This window comes from Scyliorhinus torazame, chromosome 14, assembly GCF_047496885.1.
Source record: "Scyliorhinus torazame isolate Kashiwa2021f chromosome 14, sScyTor2.1, whole genome shotgun sequence".
NCBI classification, from domain to species: Eukaryota; Metazoa; Chordata; class Chondrichthyes; order Carcharhiniformes; family Scyliorhinidae; genus Scyliorhinus; species Scyliorhinus torazame.
Window position 1 is genome coordinate 131,995,610 of NC_092720.1, and position 15,887 is coordinate 132,011,496.

A 15,887-nucleotide genomic window follows, 5' to 3' on the forward strand; every position below is an offset into this window, starting at 1 on the left:
GAAAGGGGAGGCGGTGACCTGATAGAAATCCTTAAAATGTTGAGAGCATTCAGTGAAGTAGATGTAAAAAGGATTTTTCCATTGCTCAAAAGTGAAAAACTAGGAACCACAAATATTTCAGTGTGTACTTTCAGTGTGTACTTTCTCCATGGGGAAGGCAAGAGTAAACTATGGGCGGGATTCTCCGGAGCCGCGTATTTCTCACCGGCGCACCATTCGTTGGCAGCGGGGTTCTTTCTTCCCGCCACTGCTTGTCGATGGAATTTTGCATTGAAACCACCCCATGGGCGGAGATGTGTTGCCAGCAGGAAAAGACAATCCCCACAGTCAGAGTATTCCGGCCTATATGTGATGATACAACAGAAACTAAATTAGATACTTACTGTTGGGTGTTTTTGGCGAAGGCAGCTGCAAAAATTCTCCATAAGCTGCTTCCGGTGTGTTGCAATCAGAATGCAGTTAGCTCATATTTGGAATAGGTTCACCTATTAGGTTAAGTGGGTTAGACATTGACTTTGCATCTTTGAACTCAGATTTTTGCCGAGCTGATGAAATGGAATCCTTGTGTAAAGCCTTGTGAAATATAACTAGCTTTTATTGCACGATTGTAAGATTTTACCCAATACCTAGTGGGTATGGTCCTACAGCACAAAACTGTCCTCAGTTATTTGCATTTGTGTTAAAAATAAAAGACTTCCTGGGCCCACAGAATAAGCATCAACTAAACATTAAACAACATGAAACCGTTGCTACTTAGAGTACAGAAGCATAAGCTATGTCACAGGATTCGTAATCTAGAGGCCTGGATTAATGGTCAGGAGGACAAGAGTTTAAATCCCATCATGCAATTGGAGAATTTAAATTTAATGATTTAAGCGAGGTTACAATTCTGGAACTTTGACCACAAAAGTACCAGGTTGTTGTAAAAACCCTTTACTAATGCCTTTTAGGATAGGAAATCATTGCATAATAGTGGTTTCATGCATTTATCTTTTTATCCATAAACAGGCAGTATACGGCCTGTATTGTGCAACATCTTTCAATATCCGTGTGGGGGAGGTTGGAAAGACCGCACTGGTAGATCTTGTTAGGATGACTGTCAAAATAGTAGATCTCAAGTCACTCGGGTCTTGGCACCCCGAGTGTACAGTATCGGTCTCCTTTTTTAAGGAAGGATGTAAATGCATTACGAAGCAGTTAGAGTCATAGATGTTTACAGAATGGAAACATTCTCGTCAGCCCAGCTTGTCCATGCCGTCCAGTTTCTATCACTAAGCTACTCCCATTTGCCCGCATTTGGCAGAGAGTCATAGAAGTCAGTTCAGAGAAGGTTCGAAGGTTTTTTTTTGTTTTTTAAAATATTTTTATTAAGGTTTTTTAACAACACAATTTTTCCCCCTTACAAACAATAACCCCCCCCCCCCCGGTAACAAAATAACGCAAATTCTCCCTGAGCAAGATATATACAAGGCAAGATGGTATATTTACATAGCTTTATACACTGGCTCTTGGCCGTGCATACCGTTTCCCCCCCACCCTCCATGCTATCTCCCGCTCGTCCATCCCCTCAGACAGTCTCTCTTCCCCCCCCAGGGTTGCTGCTGCTGCTGATCGACCTTCTTCTAATGCTCCGCGAGATATTCTAGGAACGGTTGCCACCACCTGTAAAACCCCTGTGCAGACCCTCTCAAAGCAAAGTTAATTCTCTCCAATTTTATGAACCCCGCCATGTCGTTAATCCAGGCCTCCAGGCTAGGGGGCTTCGCCTCCTTCCACAATAGCAAGACCCTTCGCCGGGCTACTAGGGACGCAAAGGCCAGAATTCCGGCCTCTTTCGCCTCCTGCACTCCCGGCTCATCCACTACTCCAAATATTGCTAGCCCCCAGCTTGGCTTGACCCGGACTTTCACCACCTGGGATATTACTCCCGCCACTCCTCTCTAGAACCCCTCCAATGCCGGGCATGACCAAAACATATGGACATGGTTCGCCGGGCTCCCTGAACATCTTTCATATCTATCCTCTACCCCAAAGAACCTACTCAGCCTCGCCCTCGTCAAATGCGCTCTGTGAACCACCTTAAATTGTATCAGACTGAGCCTGGCACATGAGGAAGAGGTATTAACCCTACCCAGGGCGTCGGCCCATAGCCCTTCCTCAATCTCCTCCCCCAGCTCCTCCTCCCATTTACCTTTCAGTTCTTCTACTAGCGCTTCCCCCTCTTTCATCTCTTGGTATATTTCCGATACCTTGCCCTCCCCGACCCATACCCCCGAGATCACCCTATCTTGAACTTCTTGTGCCGGGAGCAACGGAAATTCCCTCCCCTGTCGCCTCACAAAAGCCCTCACCTGCATATATCTAAATGCATTTCCCGGGGGTAACACAAATTTCTCCTCCAGTGCCTCTAGGCTCGCAAATGTCCCGTCAATGAACAGGTCCCCCATTCTTCTTATCCCCGCCCGATGCCAGTCTTGGAACCCCCCGTCCATCTTCCCCGAGCAAACCGGTGGTTACCCCTGATCGGGGACAACACCGATGCTCCCATTGCACCCCTGTGCCTTCTCCACTGGCCCCAGATCTTTAGTGTTGCCGCCACCACCGGGCTTGTGGTGTATTTTGTCGACGAGAGCGGCAGCGGTGCCGTTACCAACGCCCCCAGGCTCGTTCCTTTACAGGACGCAATCTCCATCCTCTTCCATGCCGCCCCCTCTCCCTCCATAACCCACTTAGGGATCATCGCCACATTTGCTGCCCAGTAGTAACTCTCTAGGTTTGGCAAAGCCAACCCTCCTCGGTCCCTGTTGCGTTCCGAGAACCCTCTCCTAACCCTCGGGGTCTTATTTGCCCACACATACCCCATAATACTCCTACCTACTCTCTTGAAAAAGCCCTTGGTGATCACGATGGGGAGGCACTGAAACACGAACAAAAACCTCGGAAGGACCACCATTTTGACCGACTGCACCCTACCCGCCAACGAGAGCAGGAGCATGTCCCATCTTTTAAAATCCTCCTCCATTTGCTCCACCACCCTCGTCAAATTCAGTTTATGTAGGGCCCCCCAACTTCTGGCTATCTGGATCCCCAGATACCGAAAACTCCTCTCCGCCCTCCTCAGCGGTAGGTCCCCTATCCCTCTTTCTTGGTCCCTTGCCTGTAATACAAAAAGTTCACTCTTCTCTACATTAAGCTTGTAGCCCGAAAACTCGCCAAACTCCTTCAGAGTCTGCATGACCTCCACCATCCCCTCCATTGGGTCCACCACGTATAGCAGCAGGTCATCCGCATATCGCGATACCCGATGCTCCTCTCCCCCGCGGACTATCCCCCTCCATTTCTGAGACTCCCTAAGTGATATGGCCAAGGGTTCGATCGCCAATGCAAACAACAGGGGGGACAGGGGGCACCCCTGTCTCGTCCCTCGGTACAGCCGAAAGTACTCTGACCTCCGCCGGTTTGTCACTACGCTCGCCACCGGGGCGCTGTAAAGGAGCTTAACCCATCTAATAAACCCTCCCCCGAACCCAAACCTGCGCAATACCTCCCAGAGGTACTCCCACTCTACTCGGTCAAAGGCTTTTTCCGCGTCCATAGCTGCCACTATCTCCGCCTCTCCCTCCTCCGATGTCATCGTTATCACGTTTAAGAGCCGCCGCACATTGGTATTTAACTGCCTGCCCTTTACGAATCCCGTTTGGTCCTCGTGTATCACCCCCGGGACACAATCCTCAATCCTAGTGGCCAGTACCTTCGCCAATAGCTTAGCATCCACATTGAGGAGCGAAATCGGCCTGTACGATCCACATTGCAGTGGATCCTTGTCTCGCTTTAGGATCAGGGAGATTGTCGCCTCCGACATTTTCTGGGGCAGGGTTCCCTCCTCTCTTGCCTCGTTGAAGGTCCTCACTAGTAGCGGGGCCAGCAGGTCCACATATTTTCTGTAGAACTCCACCGGGAACCCGTCCGGCCCCGGGGCCTTCCCCGCCTGCATGCTCCCCAAACCCTTACTCAACTCCTCCAGCCCAATTGGTGCCCCCAAACCAACCGCCTCCTGCTCCTCCACCCTCGGGAACCCCAGCTGGTCCAGGAATCGCCTCATCCCCCCTTCCCCTCCCCGGGAGCTGGGATCTGTACAGCTCTTCATAAAAGTCCTTAAATACCTTATTCATTTTCGTTGCACTTCGAACCGTGGCTCCCCTTCCATCTTTGATTCCCCCTATTTCCCTCGCTGCCGCCCTCTTACGGAGCTCGTGCGCCAGCATCCGACTAGCCTTTTCCCGTACTCGTAAGTCGCCCCTTGCGCCTTCCTCCACTGTGCCTCCGCCTTGCCCGTGGTTAGCAGGTCAAACTCCGTCTGGAGCCGTCGCCTTTCCCCAAGTAAGCTTTCCTCCGGGGCCTCTGCGTATCTCCTGTCCACCCGCAAGATCTCCCCCACTAACCTCTCCCTTTCCATTCCCTCTATCTTCTCCCTATGAGCCCTGATGGAGATCAGCTCTCCCCTGATCACCGCCTTCAACGCCACCCATACCACCCCCACTCGCACCTCCCCGTTGTCGTTGGCCTCCAAGTACCTTTCAATACACCCCCTCACCTTCCCACACACCACCTCATCGGCCAGCAGTCCCACATCCAGCCGCCAGCGGGCGTTGGTCCCTCTCCTCTCCCAGCTCCAGTTCCACCCAGTGCGGGGCATGGTCCGAAACGGCTATGGCCGAATACTCCGTCCCCCCCACTCTCGGGATGAGCGCCCTGCCCAGAACAAAGAAATCTATCCGGGAGTAAGCCTTATGTACGTGGGAGAAAAAAGAAAATTCCCTGGCCTGCGGTCTTTCAAACCTTCATGGGTCCACTCCCCCCATCTGATCCATAAACCCCCTTGGCCGCCGCCGGCCTCCTTCCCGTCCTTGATCTGGAGCGGTCCAGTGCTGGGTCCAGCACCGTATTGAAGTCCCCTCCCATTATTAGTCCTCCTATCTCCAGGTCCGGAATGCGCCCCAACATGCGCTTCATGAATCCAGCATCATCCCAGTTCGGGGCGTGTACGTTTACCAACACCACCCACGTCCCTTGCAACCTACCACTCACCATCACATATCTCCCTCCATTATCCGCTACAATAGTCTTGGCCTCAAATGACACATGCTTTCCCACCAGAATTGCCACCCCTCTATTTTTTGCGTCCAATCCCGAGTGAAATACCTGTCCTACCCATCCCTTTCTTAACCTGACCTGGTCCGCCACCTTCAGGTGTGTCTCTTGGAGCATTGCCACATCTGCCTTCAGTCCCTTCAAGTGCGCGAACACTCGAGCCCGCTTCACCGGCCCATTCAGGCCCCTCACGTTCCACGTTATCAGCCGGATTGGAGGGACTCTCACCCCCCCACCCCCTGCCGACTAGCCAACTCCTTTTCTGGGCCAGTCCCTTGTCCGCGTCTCCCTCACTCTCCAGTCCCCCAGTTGGGGGACCCCCGTCCCAGCCACCTCTTCTGTGTCCCGTTCTCTTTCGGCCAGTGCAGCAGCAACCCTTTCCCCCCCCCCCCCTTCCCCACCTCCCTCCTCTCCCCCCCTCCCTCCTCTCCCCCCCTTCCCCCCCCCCCGTTAGATCCCCATCTAGCTTTTTTGATCCCCCCATATCCCTCCCGTAAGTCAGCTGACACCTGCTGACCCTGGCTTCCCCCGCCATCCCTTTAACCCCCCCTGTGTGGGACTCTCCCAATCAATGTACATTTGTCCCCTTCCCGCCCTTTTTATTTATTTATTTATTTTTTTGCCGCGCGCGGGAAAAACCCCGCGCTTCCCAAAGCCTGCCCCGCCCCCCATGGCGTTGCTCCTGTCATGGCCTTGTCCCTCTCCCCCAGCCCATATATCCTTTCCTGCACGTGGTTGACCCCCTATGTACAACAACCATCATACTTCACCCCTCAAACACCCCCCTCCCACACAAACCCTCAATTAGAGTCCAATTTTTCAGCTAATGTAAAGGTCCACGCCTCTTCGGGCGTTTCGAAGTAGTGGTGTTGGCCATTATGTGTAACCCACAGTCGCGCTGGCTGCAGCATTCCAAATTACACCCCTTTCCGGTGCAGCACCGCTTTGGCTCGGTTGAAACCCGCTCTCCGCTTAGCGACCTCCGCGCTCCAGTCCGGGTATATTCTGATCTCCGCATTGTCCCACTTGCTGTTCCATTCCTTCTTGGCCCATTTCAGGACCCTCTCTCTGTCTGTAAACCGGTGAAATCTCACCACCATCGCCCTTGGCGGCTCTTTTGCATTGGGCTTCCTCGCTAGCACTCGGTGCGCCCCATCCAGCTCCAGCAATCTCGGGGGGGCCTCCACACCCATCAGCGTCCCGATCATTGTGCCCACATATGCCGCGGCATCGGCCCCCTCCATTCCTTCTGGGAGACCCAGGATCCTCAAGTTGTTTCTCCTTGATCTGTTCTCCAGGTCTTTGAGTCTTCCCGCCCACATCCTGTGCAGCGCCTCGTGCCGCTCCACTCTCTCCGCCAGGCCCACGAGCTCGTCGCCGTTCTCACTCACTTTTTCCTGGATCTCCTGAATCTTCACCTCTTGGGCTTTCTGGGTTGCTCCAAGTTTTTCCACCATTGCCAGTATAGACGCCACCATCTCCTTACGCAGCTCCTCGAAGCAGCCCTTGATGAACTCTTTCATCTCCTCTCTGTCCGTGGGTGCCGCCATTTTGTTTTTTTCTTCTTTCTTCTCCCGCTGCTCCAGGGCCGCTTTCCTTGCCGTTTCACTGCGGGTCCGGTACATGCAGGGCTGTAGGGGGCTTCCTCCGTTCTTCCCCACGGGTTGTTTTTTTTTTACAGGTCCGTTGGGGCTCCGTTAGCGGGCCCAAAAGTCCGTTTCTGCGGGAGCTGCCGACTCGCGCGGCTTAGCTCCGCATCGCCGCAACCCGGAAGTCGGTTAGAAGGTTTATTAGATTCATATCTGGAATGGGTGGATTGTCTTATGAGCAAAGGTTGGACAGGCTAGGCTTGTATCCACTGGAGTTTAGAAGAGGAAGAGGTGACTTGATTTAAACATATCCTAAGGGATTTTGACAGGGTGGATGTGGAGAGGACATTTCCTCTTGTGGGGGAATCTAGCACTAGGGGTCACGGTTTAAAACTAAGGGGTTGCCCATTTAATGCAGAGATGAGGAGAATTTGTTTTCTCTCAGAGGGCGGTAAGTATCTGGAACTCTCTTCCTCAAGAGACAGTGGAAGCAGAATCTTTGAATATTTTTAAGGCAGTGGTAGATAGATTTTTGATTAACAAGGGGGTGAAAGATTGTTGGGGGTAGGCAGGAAGCTGCCATCCAATCAGCCGTGACCTTATTGAAAGGGGTCACGCATTTAAGGCAGGGAGGAAGGGTCACTGTTTAAAATAAAGGGTCACGCATTTAAGACAGAGATGAGGAGAACTTTTTTCTCTCACAGAGTCATGAGTCTTTGAAACTCTCTTCCTTAAAAAGCAGTGGAAGCGCCCTATTGAGGTGCTATATAAACGCAGGTTCATGCTCTAACCTTTGACCTCCTGGTTTGCTGAAGTTACTTTTGTAATAAGTGAACATGCATTATCCCTGGATAAATGAAAGAGAAAATGCTGGAAAATCTCAGCAGGTCTGGCAGCGAAAGGTCTAGGGAGAGAAAAGAGCTAACGTTTCGAGTTCAATGACTCTTTGGCAAAGCTGCATCCCTGGATAAAAACAGTTCTGTGGACCATTTTATTTCACTCTGCTTTGCTCTTCCGCCTCGCATTGTGCTCTCCATAACCTGTAATCTTTCTTTTTCTTGTTAATTTAGGGGCTTTATAAAGCCGATGAGCGTTTTGGCCCTGGGGTGTTGACCTACCCCAATGGCCACCAAGATGTGGGCCTGTGGTACCGGAATCACCTCATCAGACTCTGTTCCGCAATGCCAGGAGACTTCACGGTGAAGAACCACCCGCTTTATCATTTGACCACAAAAGAGATTGACATCCCGCTCAAAGCCTACAAGGAGAAGTACTTCTGGAGAGCTGATCCCGAAGAGGACCCCTTCTTCTACCCTTACAAAAAGTTCCTCTTTGACGACAGCTACACTCTGCCTGCGGAGATTGGCACGTATTCCACGGATGCTGACCACTTGCCGCTCACTCGTTCTTACACCAGAGACGGTGACAGACATTTCTTTCAAGAAGACGACGAGCTGGGAGACGAGGACTTGACAGAGAAGATCACCATCACAAACCAGACTCCTTTGATGGTTAAAATGCAAATGCACATTCATAGGCACAGGTATACCACTCTCGGTTATTCTGGGATGCTGGCCAAGCACCGGCAGTTTATGATATGCAAACTTTGTCCATGTTTTACTTGATTGTGCACAGTTTTTGCTCCAGGTAATGGGAGGACGAGCAAATTTATCTATTCCCTGGCTTGTGTCAATGCCGCCCTTCACTGCAGCATGAATAGAGAAGAGGCTTGGAAATTAATTGCCTAACATAGAACATACAGTGCAGAAGGAGGCCAGTCGGCCCATCGAGTCTGCCCTGACCCACTTAAGCCCTCACTTCCACCTTACCCCATAATCCGATAACCCCTCCAAACCTTTTTTGGTCACTATAGGCAATATATCATGGCCAATCCACTTAAATTGCACATTTTAGCATGGCCAATCCACCTAACCTGCACGTCTTTGGACTGTGGGAGGAAACCGGAGCACCCGGAGGAAACTCATGCATACACGGGGGGAACGTGCAGACTCCGCACGGACCCAGCAGGGAATTGAACCTGGGACCCTGACACTGTGAAGCCACCACAGTGCTAGCCACTTGTGCCACCGTGCTGCCCCTACTCCCCTCCCCCTGCTCCCACGCAGCTTCAACCTCTGAAAGTGAGCACAAAGCCTAAGCTGCTGCTTCAGTGCAGTACTGAGGGAGCGCCACATTGCTTGAGCTGCAATCTATTGGATGAGGCACGTCTGCCCTCTCAGGTGGACTTAAATGATCCTGTGGCATTTTCTCGGCAAAGAAATAATCAGTTCTCCCTGCTGTTTGGGCCAATATTCATCCCTTAACCAGTTTACCTGAAACAAAAACAGTGACTACATTTCAAACATACTTCACAAGTTGTGAAGCACTGAGAGAAATCCTGAAGCAATGATGGAAGGCACTGCGTAAGTGCACAGAGTTTATTTTCTGAGTTTATTTTCCAGTCTGTTGTTGTTTCAGGTTAGATTGGAGTGAAGTACAATATAGAGTAATTACGGGCAGGGATTCTCCGGTCCCCCAGCCGCACGTTTCTCAGCGGCACGCCATTCGCTGATGGCAGGATTCTCTATTCTAGCCGCTGGACAATGGGATTTCCCATTGAAGCCACCCAAGCCGCCGGGAAACCTGTAGACAGGGGTGCGCTGTCGGCGGGAAAAGAGAATCCCAGCGACCGGAGTGTTCCGGCCTATAGCTTGGAAGCAGGTCATTCAGCTCAATAGGGCAATGTTGATGTTTACGCTTCACATGACACTCTCTCCGCCTTTCTTGGTCTAACCCCATCAACAAATCACAAGAACTAGGAGCCGGAGTAGGCCACCTGGCCCCTCAAGCTTACTCTGCCATTCAATAAGATCATGCCTGATCTTTTAGTGGACTCAGCTCCACTTACCCGCCCGCTCACCTTAACCCTTAATTCCTTACTGTTCAAAATTCTATCTATCTTTGCCTTAAAAACATTTAACGAGGTAGCTCAACTGCTTCACTGGGCAGGGGATTCCACAGATTCACAACCCTTTGGGTGAAGAAGTTTCTCCTCAACTCAGTCTTAAATCTGCACCCCTTTATTTTGAGGCTATGCCCCTAGTTCTAGTTTCACTCTCCAGTGGAAGCAACCCCCCTGCTTCTATCTTTATCTATTCCCTTCATAATTTTCTATGTTTCTATAAGATCCCACCTCATTCTTCTAAATTCCTCTCAACTCCGGAATTAACTTAGTGATTCTCCTCTGCACCCCCTCCAGTGCCAGTACGTCCTTTCTCAGGTAAGGAGACCAAAACTGTGCACAGTACTCCAGGTGTGGTCTCACCAGCACCCTATACGGCTGCAACATAACCTCCCTGCTTTTAAACTCCACCACCTAGCAATGATGGACCAAATTCCATTTGTCTTATTAATTACCTGCTGCACCAGCAAACCATCGTTTAGCGATTCAGGCACAAGGACACCCAGGTCCTTCTGCACAGCAGATTGCTGTAATTTTTTACCATTTAAAAAATAGCCCATTTTGCTGTTATTCCTACCAAAATGAATGACCTCATATTTACCAACATTGTACTCCATTGGCCAGACCCTTGCCCACTCACTTAATGTATCTATATCCCTCAGCAGACTTTAAGTATCCTCTGCACGTTTTGCTCTACCACTCATCTGAGTGTCATCTGCGAACTTTGTCACAATATTCATGGTCCCCAACTCCAAATCATCTATGTAAATTGTAAACAATTGCAGTCCCAACGTTGATCCTTGAGGCACATCACTAGCCACTGATCGCCAACCAGAAAAACACCCATTTATCTCCACTCTTTGCTTTCTGTTAGTTAACCAATCCTCTATCCATGCTAATACATTACCCATAATGCCATGCACCTTTACCTTATGCAGCAGCCTTTTGTGCGGCACCTTGTCGAATGTCTTCTGGAAATCCAGGTACACGACATCCACCAGTTTCCTGTTGTCCACTGTGCTCGTAATGTCCTCAATGAATTCCAGTAAATTAATTAAACGTGACCTGTCTTTCATGAACCCATGCCCAATGGGACAATTTCTATCCAGATGTCTCGCTATTTCTTCCTTGATGATAGATTCATGCATTTTCCCCACTACAGAAGTTAAGCTAACCGGTCTATAGTTACCCGCCTTTTGTCTACCTCCATTTTTAAACAGTGACGTGACATTTGCTGTATTCCAATCTGCCTAAATCACCCCGGAGTCCAGCGAAATTTGGTAAATTATCACGAGCGTATTTGTTTTCACCCACCATCTCTTTTAGTATCCTGGGATGCATTCCATCAGAGCCAGGAGACTTGTCTACATTTAGCGCCATTAGCTTGCCCAACACTACCTCCTTAGTGATAATGATCATTTCTAAGTCCTCACCTGCCATAGCCTCCTTGCCATCAATTATTGGCATGTTATTTGTGTCTTCCACTGTGAAGACCGACACAAAATAGCTGTTCAATGCCTCGGCCATTTCCTCATTTCCAATTATTAAATCCTCTTTTCATCCTCGAAAGGACCAATGTTTACCTTAGTCACTCTTTTTCGTTTTATATATTTGTGGAAACCTTTTCTGTCTGTTTTTGTATTCTGAGCTAGTGCACTCTCATAGTCTATCTTACTTTTCCTTATAGATTTTTTGTGGCTTTCTGTTGACCTTTTAAGATTTCCCAATCCTCTAGTTTCCCACTAATCATTGCCACTTTGTATGCATTTTCTTTCAATTTGATACCCTCCTTTATTTCCTTAGATATCCACGGCCTATTATCCTTTTTTCTGCAGTCCTTCCTTTTCGCTGGTATATATTTTTGCTGAGCACTGTGAAAAAACATTTTGAAAGTCCTCCACTGTTCCTCAATGGTCCCACCACAAAGTCTTTGTTCCCAGTCTACCTTAGCCAACTCCTCCCTCATCCCATTGTAGTCTCCTTTGTTTAAGCACAAGACACTGGTATTGTATTTTACCACCTCACCATTCATCTGTATTTTAAATTCAACCATAATGTGATCGCTCCTTCTGAGAAGATCCCTAACTATGAGTTCATTAATTATTCCTGTCTAATTACACGGGACCAGATCTAAGATAGCTTACTCCCTCGTAGGTTCCATTACATACTGTTCGAGGAAACTATCGCGGATACATTCTATGAACTGACATGTAGATTAAAATCCCCAATGATAATTGCCGTACCATTTTTCCATGCATCAGTTATTTTGTTGTGTATTATCCACCCCACCATGATGTTATTATTTGGTGGCCTATAGACTACACCTATCAGTGACCTTTTCTCCTTACTATTTCTAATTTCCACCCAAATGGATTCAACCGTTTTCTGCATAGAACTTGTATTGTCTCTCACTACCGCCATGGAGTCATCCGAAAGCTAGTGTTTGAAACAAACATGTTGGACTTTAACCTGGTGTTGTAAGACTTCTTACTGTGCTCACCCCAGTCCAACGCCGGCATGTCCACATCATCCTTAAATATCAGAGCTACACCATCTCCCTTAACTTCTGAATAGTCTGATATCCCGGGATATTTAACCCTTAGCCGTGACCAATGTCTCCAAAATGGCCACTAAATTCGCGATGATTTGTACCCTCAACTCATTTATCTTGTTTTGAATGCTACGAGCATTCAGGTAAAATGCCCTTATGGTAGTTTTTATACCTTTTTGAATTCTTCTATTACTTTCTCCCTCATGATTACCAAGCTTCCCCTTCAATGAATTACTCACCTCAGGTACTCCCTGTGGTAATAAGTTCGGCATCCGAAACACTCTGGGGTAGAAGTTTCTCCTGAACTCTCCTTGTTGTATTCTTTAGTGACTATCTCATATTTATGACCCAGTTCTAGTCTCACCCATTCTCCACATCTACCTTTCAAGAATCTAAGAGACCTCTATTCGGTCACCCTTCAATCTTCTCCTTCCAGAGAAAGAGCGGCATGGTAACACAGTCGTTAGCACTGCTGCCTCACAGCGCCAGGGAGCCAGTTTCAATTCTGGTCTTGGGTGACTGGCTGTGCGGAGTCTGCACGTTCTCCCCGTGTCTATGGGGTTTCTCCAGGTGCTCCGGTTTCCTCCCACAGTCAAAGATGTGCAGGTTAGGTGGATTGGCCATGATTAATTGCTCCTTAGTGTCCGAAGGTAAGATGGGGCTACAGGGATGGTAGGGGAGTGGGCCTAGGTGGGTTGGTGTAGACTTGATGGGCCAAATGGCCTCCTTCTGCACTGCAGGCATTCTATGATTCTATAAAAAGGGATCAAGTCTGTTCAATCTTTCCTGATATTCAGAACCTCCAGGTTTTGGCTCCATCCCAGCAGCATCCTTTCCGCTGCCTGTATATTGCTTTTATAATATTGAGATCAGAACTTTACACAGTACTGCAAGTGTGTAGCACCAGATAAGGTTAACATGAGGGGCTGCATTTTTCCTTCGGGGTTGGAAAGCAGGAGACCCTGCTCTGCTTGTGAGGGAAAACAGTGACTCATTTGAAATTTGGTCAGGGCACCTTTTTAATTGGCATAAAGACAGGTTCCCTGCCCAATTTAGGGTGGCAGACGGTTTCTCGATGTTGGAGGGTCTGCTTGCTTGGAGGACCTGGCTGCCATGAATGGTACATAGCTGAGAGGGCTCTTCAACATGAAGGTGCCCTCTCAACAACTGTTTTTTAAAAAATTAATACAAAATGGAGAAAGTCCGCCGCAGTTTGGTGGGGGTTGAGGGGAGGAGGTGTGGTGGGGATTGGGGGGAGGGGGGGTAGCCCCTCTCCAGGGTTTGGCTGCACCTGAATGTCCTGGAGCGCAGGCCTACCTGCCTTTCAGTGGATCTCTTTAACTTATTTCCACAAGGGTCTTAATGAGCCTGATTAGCTGACCGCCTTGTACTATCAGCCCGAAATCACCTTCAGACAAAATGGCTCATTCAGCGAAAACAGCGCGGGAGGAGAGAGCCGGGAGATTTTAAAAGCGCGGGAGGAGAGAGCCGGGACAGTGAAAACAGCGCGGGAGGAGAGAGCCGGGAGATTTTAAAAGCGCGGGAGGAGAGAGCCGCGACAGCGAAAACAGAGCGAGATGAGAGAGAGCCAGGACAGTGAAAACAGCGCGGGAGGAGAGAGCCGGGAGACTTAAAAAGCGCGGGAGGAGAGAGCCGGGACAGCGAAAACAGCGCGGGAGGAGAGAGCCGGGAGATTTAAAAAGCGCGGGAGGAGAGAGCCGGGACAGTGCTGGGAGAGGTGGGTGCATAAAAGGTATGGCAGGAGTGCCTGTAGTCAAGGAGTGCTGATTGGAACAGAGTGCATCTGAGTTTAGGTGAGTGATTGAGTTTGGGTGAGTGGTGAGAGAGGGCTGTGTTTTTGTTGGTGTTCGGGTTTATCCTTGAGGTTATTTTTTTTTTTAAATTATTATTATTTAAATTAATTAACTAATTGAATATGGCTGGACAGGTGATGTGCTGTTGCTGTATGATGATGGAACTGGTGGATCCCATTGAGACCGTCAGTGACCACATCTGCAGCAAGTGTTGGCTGCTCGAGGAACTTCGGCTCAGAATTGATGAGCTGGAGACCGAGCTGCACACACTGCGGCACATCAGGGAGGGGGAAATTACCTGGACGCTTTGTTTCAGGAGGCAGTCACACCCGGTAGAATAAGTGCAGGCAGAGAAATGGGCGACCACCAGAAAGGGCAGGCAGTCAGTGCAGGAATCACCTGTGGTTGTCCCCCTCTCGAACAGGTATACCCCTTTGGATACTGTCGGGGGGGGATAGCCTATCAGGGGAAAACAGCAGCAGCCAGAGCAGTGGCACCACGGCTGGCTCTGATGTTCAGAAGGGAGGGTCAAAGCGCAGAAGAGCAATAGTAATAGGGGACTCTATAGTCAGGGGCACAGATAGGCGCTTCTGTGGACGTGAAAGAGACTCCAGGATGGTATGTTGCCTCCCTGGTGCCAGGGTCCAGGATGTCTCCGAACGGGTAGAGGGCATCCTGAAGGGGGAGGGCAAACAGGCAGAGGTCGTTGTACATATTGGTACTAACGACATAGGCAGGAAGGGGCATGAGGTCCTGCAGCAGGAGTTCAGGGAGCTAGGCAGAAAGTTAAAAGACAGGACCTCTAGGGTTGTAATCTCGGGATTACTCCCTGTGCCACGTGCCAGTGAGGCTAGAAATAGGAAGATAGAGCAGCTAAACACGTGGCTAAACAGCTGGTGTAGGAGGGAGGGTTTCCGTTATCTGGACCACTGGGAGCTCTTCCGGGGCAGGTGTGACCTATATAAGAAGGACGGGTTGCATCTAAACCGGAGAGGCATAAATATCCTGGCCGCGAGGTTTGCTAGTGTCACACGGGAGGGTTTAAACTAGTATGGCAGGGGGGGTGGGCACGGGAGCAATAGGTCAGAAGGTGAGAGCATTGAGGGAGAACTAGGGAATAGGGACAGTGGGGCTCTGAGGCAGAGCAGACAGGGAGAAGTTGCTGAACACAGCGGGTCTGGTGGCCTGAAGTGCATATGTTTTAATGCAATAAGTATTACGGGTAAGGCAGATGAACTTAGAGCTTGGATTAGTACTTGGAACTATGATGTTGTTGCCATTACAGAGACCTGGTTGAGGGAAGGGCAGGATTGGCAGCTAAACGTTCCAGGATTTAGATGTTTCAGGCGGGATAGAGGTGGATGTAAAAGGGGAGGCGGAGTTGCGCTACTGGTTCGGGAGAATATCACAGCTGTACTACGGGAGGACACCTCAGAGGGCAGTGAGGCGATATGGGTAGAGATCAGGAATAAGAAGGGTGCAGTCACAATGTTGGGGGTTTACTACAGGCCTCCCAACAGCCAGCGGGAGATAGAGGAGCAGATAGGTAGACAGATTTTGGAAAAGAGTAAAAACAACAGGGTTGTGGTGATGGGAGACTTCAACTTCCCCAATATTGATTGGGACTCACTTAGTGCCAGGGGCTTAGACGGGGCGGAGTTTGTAAGGAGCATCCAGGAGGGCTTCTTAAAACAATATGCAGTCCAACTAGGGAACAGGCGGTACTGGACCTGGTATTGGGGAATGAGCCCGGCCAGGTGGTAGATGTTTCAGTAGGGGAGCATTTCGGTAACAGTGACCACAATTCAGTAAGTTTTAAA

General features: G+C 49.6%; 1 protein-coding gene across 3 annotated transcripts in view; it reads left to right on the forward strand.

Annotated features, from left to right (window-relative positions):
• The window catches only part of ankmy1 (ankyrin repeat and MYND domain containing 1), a 285,915-nt gene that overhangs the window by 17,438 nt on the left and 252,590 nt on the right, over positions 1-15,887 (forward strand). For all 3 annotated transcript variants that reach the window (XM_072474914.1, XM_072474912.1, XM_072474913.1), the window contains exon 3: positions 7,811-8,283. In XM_072474914.1, coding sequence (XP_072331015.1) covers positions 7,811-8,283 — 473 coding nt within the window. The remainder of the gene's footprint in view (positions 1-7,810; positions 8,284-15,887) is intronic.